General features: G+C 43.6%; 1 protein-coding gene across 1 annotated transcript in view; it reads left to right on the top strand.

Moving 5' to 3' along the window:
• The window catches only part of LOC138949016 (kynurenine formamidase-like), a gene marked incomplete in the record, with an annotated part of 28,319 nt that overhangs the window by 20,446 nt on the left and 1,873 nt on the right, over window positions 1-6,000 (top strand). Inside the window, 5 exon segments of the mRNA XM_070320711.1 lie at window positions 58-143; window positions 766-844; window positions 1,639-1,727; window positions 3,287-3,365; window positions 5,763-5,898. Coding sequence (XP_070176812.1) covers window positions 58-143; window positions 766-844; window positions 1,639-1,727; window positions 3,287-3,365; window positions 5,763-5,898 — 469 coding nt within the window.

Consider the following 6,000-nt stretch of genomic DNA (forward strand, 5'->3'; position numbering starts at 1 on the left):
AGGGTACAGTTTTGCTGAATAAGTTAATTGAGTTTCCCTCTTCTGTTGTGGTTGCAGTCGTGAAAACGCAGGGTTCCTGGCCCAACCCCTAGCAGCAGCAGGAGCAACAGTCATTCCGATTGGCTATGAGCTGTGTCCTGATGGTTTGGAGCTATTTTTTCTATAGAACACACATTCTGATTGGCGAATAGGAAGGGTAAATGGAGTTTATGAAGAAGTCTTGGTCATTCCTATTGGCTATGAGCTGTGTCCTGATGGTTTGGAGCTATTTTTGCTTTAGAACACACATTCTGATTGGCGAATAGGAAGGGTAAAATGGAGATTTTGAGAAGTCACTGTTATTCCTATTGGCTATGAGCTGAGTCAGACGGTCTATCATTATTTTTTGTTGCAAAACACATATTTTGTAGGCTAATAATCAAGGATGGGCGGAGCTTTGACAATTGAAGAATACTAATAGCAACGAACGGGAAACTATTTGAATAAATTAAGTATTGTGTGAGACATAAACTTTAGTGTGTTCAGGTTAATGAAACATCAATTAATTGACGTACTGTGTATTGCTTTCTCGATAAACTTCTTTTTTGTTTAAACTCTAGCCTTTTCTTTACACTTTAACCATGCCATTGATAATTACAAGAACATTGTTACTGTGTTTGTTGTTACTTAATTCAGTTATGGTCTGGATTGTTTTTATGCATGTCTATCATTGATAGACTAAAGATGCGCATGAGACCTTATTTTTTCCTTCATGATCTTTTCCAGTTTCATTGGATGAAATTGTGTCGGAGGTGAAGAAAGCAGTGTGCTTCATCATCGAGTTGGCCAAGAAACGCCAAGCTAGGTACAGAGAAAAGAAAGAGTTATTTGTACTAGATCAGGTCTCAGAGGCATCCTGACCTCAGGTCAAAATGAGTTCGGCTCATTCTCTCCCTGACAGGATGCCTTGAGTTTCCTTGTCTGGCAAGGAAACCGATTTTTTTTTTATTTATTTTTTTACATATTTAGAGCTTTTTGTAATGTGTTATGGATGTAAGCAGATTCGCGATCGTCGATAATGATTTTTCATGGTGTTTTGTAATTTTTAAATTACAGAGGAATTTTTATTTTAGACAGTTTCAAGCGAGCTATTTTTCGCGGATGTATTTACTGTGCAAACAACTCTAAATGTGGCATAAGTGTCACGTGATAATCAACCGTTTGCTTTCGGTGCTCGCTGGAGCAGACGATTTTTTTGACAGTGATGCAACCATATATTACGGTCTCCTTCCGGCAGCAGTCCCAAAATCAGTGTCGACTTGTTTTGACCTTATGGCCAATCTGCAATCATTTTCGTCTCGCGAACACTGCTCGTGAACAACATATGGGAGATCACTCTGTATTCTGGTTTTGATAGATTCGCGTAGGACTGTCGCGTCCGGTCAGAGAGACAACTGGCGATAGCCGTGGAGCGAGGATTATCAGAATGGTCTCAGAGGGTCAAACCTTCAAACCTTCTCACACACACACACACACACTCACACACACACACACACACACACACACACACATACACACACACACACATGCACACCGTCGCACACACACGCACATGCTTAGTGGCAACCATTGATCTACACATTTCTTTCTTTCCCACAGTGGTGTTTACCTATGCGGTCACTCTGCAGGAGCTCACCTGGCGGCCATGATGCTCACGGATTGTCAAGATGACGGCGAGCTAATAAAGGGTACAAACGCAATCACACACGTTTCTTCTTCTTCTTCTGCGCTCGTGGGCTGAAACTCCCACGTACACTAGTGTTTTTTGCACGAGTGGAATTTTACATGTGTGACCGTTTTTTACCCCGCCATTTAGGCAGCCATATGCCGTTTTCGGAGGAAGCATGCTGGGTATTTTCGTGTTTTTATAACCCACCGAACTCTGACATGGATTACAGGATCTTTTTCGTGCGCACTTGGTCTTGTGCTTGCGTGTACACACGGGGGTGTTCGGACACCGAGGAGAGTCTGCACACAAAGTTGACTCTGAGAAATAAATCTCTCGCCGAACGTGGGGACGAACTCACGCTGACAGCGGCCAACTGGATACAAATCCAGCGCGCTACCGACTGAGCTACATCCCCGCCCCGTCACACGTTTGATAATTATAGAGATGTACTTACGATGTCAGTTCCCTCTGACGAGAGGAACCTCCCAGCAAGGGACAAATGTCTTTCGCCTATAAACGTGACTGAAGTATTTATGGGGAAAAGTACATGTTCAATTTTGGGACACTTTTGGCTAATCCCAAGGGTGCCCTTTCATTGCAGATACAACAGTATGTTGACAAAACATTTTGCTCAAATATACTGTAATACAGTTTTTAAATGCTTCGTAATCGATGTTTTGTCATCTTCGTCACATGTACATAGAAGATGTTAGTCTTGTGATTATTCTGATGGCGTCAGATCAAGTAAACGTTTCACTGATCTGAATAATCAAAGTGGCGCATAGTCTGAAATTGTCTCTTCTTTTGGCTACCCACCTAGCGGACCATTTCCTTGTGCCAGTAACAAACACCTGAGGAGTAGATCCTGTTGTTTTAACGAACCATTCCTCCTCGTGTAAGCGAACATCTTCACCACAGTAGGCGGCTTGTATACAAGATAAGAAAATCCTGCAAAACCCCAAAAGTAACAGCCTGGCTGCTTCCACTGCAGAGAGCAGGGGCATTTGTTGTTATTTCTTGATTAAGTGACATCTAAGCTTATGTCAATTTGCTAAATAAAGTTAGAAAAAACCTCTACTACAAAGCCCTGCTATTGGGTTTGGAAGGTGCCCAAGTGAGAAGAATGCTCTTAGCCTTATTCCATGGGAAAGCCGGGACACATATGTGACTGTGGCGGCGAACATGATCGCTTTCACGAGAAGGAGACCGGAACGGTTGGCCTAGTGGTAAGGCGTCCGCCCCGTGATCGGGAGGTCGTGGGTTCGAACCCCGGCCGGGTCATACCTAAGACTTTAAAATTGGCAGTCTAGTGGCTGCTCCGCCTGGCGTCTGGCGCGCATTATGGGGTTAGTGCTAGGACTGGTTGGTCCGGTGTCAGAATAATGTGACTGGGTGAGACATGAAGCCTGTGCTGCGACTTCTGTCTTGTGTGTGGCGCACGTTATATGTCAAAGCAGCACCGCCCTGATATCACCCTTCGTGGTCGGCTGGGCGTTAAAGCAAACAAACAAACAAAATCACGAGAAGGATGGTGCCTTTAACTGTGAGAGTTGTTCGACTGTTGCTTCTTGGTTTCAGGTGCGGTGCTAGTGAGTGGGGTGTACGACCTCCGTCCCCTTGTGAAAACCTCAGTGAACGATGCTTTGAAATTAACAGAGTAAGGCACCTGTGTGTGTGTGTGTGTGTGTGTGTGTGTGTGTGTGTGGTTGGGTGGGTGCGTGTGTATGTGTGTGTGCGTGCGTGCGTGTGTGTGTGTGTGTGTGTGTGTATATATAAATTATATATACAGACCTGTTTACCAGTACGATTTGGGCGTATTTTGTACGCCAAATTTGTATCAGTACGCATAATACGCGACACACGCACAAAATACGCATAAGAAAAAGTCTAGAATACGTTTTCCGGTGTTGGTGTGCTGATTACGGGATGGTACAACTGATACCGGTTTCGGTCTAAGGGAGATAACCATGACAGCGAATCTTCAGCTGTGGAAACCTCGTTCAGTTGTTGGCACGTCTGGACAATCGTGGGCCAGTGCTGATTACGGGATGGTACAACTGATACCGGTTTCGGTCTAAGGGAGATAACCATGACAGCGAATCTTCAGCTGTAGAAACCTCGTTCAGTTGTTGGCACGTGCGGAAAAATGTGCCAGTTTCGGATGACTGTACCAAGTCTAAACAGCAGAAACAGCAGATTTTCTTGGAGAAATACAAGAAAGAGCCAGGAATTGTAGAGTCTTCTTTGGGAAAAAGTCATGCACACTGCAAGTACTGTAAATCGGATTTCTCCGTTGCCCATGCCGGGAAATATGACATCGAACGACACTGCAGAGAGAATCTTCTCGTGTGTCACAAAGAACAAAACAAACCAGAGGGCCTCCTTATCAGCTGAAACTGTTGACAGCCTATTGGTGGTAAAGAGCAGGCCTGGTGAACCTCATGAGCGGAACTACAGCTCAGTGCAGCTGACCAAGCTGAAATCATCATACTACAACTTGCTGTCGAAGAAACCTGACTAGACTAGACTCAGTACCGCTGCATACTACAACTTGAAGAACCCTGACTAGACTAAGGGGCTCAGTGGAAAAAATCAGCTTGTAATGGATTTTAACCACCAGCAGATCTTTATCGGTTTCCCTTTGTTGATTTTGTGTGTGTCACTTTTGTGAGAGTAACACTAACAGTATGAAGACAACTTGAACAAGATTAACTTTTGAGCAAAGCCAAAGGGGAGAAGACTGAACAGATGCAGCTGTCGGTGGCAAGTTCATCTTTTCATTATCAATCTGTTTGGAAGACACTGGTTATAATGCTACAAACTGGCAGGTAAATACAATTGTAAATGTTTTATCCCTGTTGTATTGGAAGGAGTTAAATTCTGAAGGTGTTCACAAGACATGCAATTCTTACACAAACACGTTTGCACCCACGCGTACATTTTCCCTAGCCCATATATGGCTTTGCTTGCAAAGTACACCAACTTTTTGAAAAATACACTCAACTTTTTTGGAAAGTACTCTTGCCTCGGGTTTAGGGTAAACAGGTCTGTATGTGTGTGTGTGTGTGTGTGTGTGTGTGTTTCAGTTGTGTGTGTGTGTGTGTGTGTGTGTGTGTGCGCGTGTGTGTCTGTCTGTGTGTGTGTTTCAGTTGGTGGGTTGGTTTTTTGTTTGCCGGTGAGATTAATACGATCCACAGCAGATAGATTGCTTACGATACGTTAATTACAAACGTTAGACGATACACTTTCTGAAACTTTTGCTTGACTTGATGAATTTATACAGCTAGAGAGCAAGGGTGCTTTCACAATTTTTGTTTTTTACGTACCCTCCATCTCACCTCACTCTAGCTCTTGCCTCTCAAGTACTCTGTGGATTTAAAGAGAACAAGAACGCTTTTACGGTTTGTGTTTTTCCGTTCCCTTTTGCCATGAAGACATATTTATTTACTGTCCTGATAATCAATAAGACTTTAAACTGCTCGCAAGCTCAAGAACTGGCCAACATTTATGATTTTTCATTAAAAGCTGCTATTCTGAGAAATAAGTACTTTTCCAGGCCTATGTTCCATGCCCTTGTGTAAGAAACAACTCAAGAATTCAGATTGTGTCCAGTTAAGAAAATATTTAAACACTGACTTTTATAACTTGTAAGAGTAACGCTTTTATTTGTTTCACGCGTGTTCATTTAATGCTTCTCAGTTTTCGTCGCGGCAAGGAACCTTACATCTTGCGGGGGAAACATATGTGACCCTCCACCACGAAATGAGTCGCATGTCACCTCGCGCGGTTCTGCGCTAGGCTTAATATAAGTCCGGGGAGTGTCTGGTAACATTGTGAGGGTCACCTTTGTCACAGGCTTATAACTCAAACAGTTTTCGCTCTTTTCTAAAACGGTTTTCACCACTGGATAGAGCATAAAAAAACTCTTTAGGAAAATGTACAAATATGAAAATCATGCAAAGGTGACATGCGACTCATTCCATGGTGGAGGGTCACACATTCTCACAGATTGTTGCATTCATTCTCAAGCTCAGTGTGTGTTTGTCTTGAACAGGGGAGATGCGTGGAGGCTAAGCCCGGGCAACGTTGTGAAAGACATCGCCAGTCGCAGTGTAGACCGTGACATTCTCATCGCTGTGGGAGAGCATGATTCGCCAGAATTCCACCGTCAAAGTACAGAACTGGAAGAAGTGTGTTAATAGTTTGATTTAATTTGTTCACATCTACAATACTGGTGTGTTTGTGTTGGTGGGGGTTGAGAGGGGGGGGGGGGGGGCTACAGCTTTGGCAAT

The sequence above is a fragment of the Littorina saxatilis genome, linkage group LG15 (assembly GCF_037325665.1).
Source record: "Littorina saxatilis isolate snail1 linkage group LG15, US_GU_Lsax_2.0, whole genome shotgun sequence".
NCBI lineage: Eukaryota > Metazoa > Mollusca > Gastropoda > Littorinimorpha > Littorinidae > Littorina > Littorina saxatilis.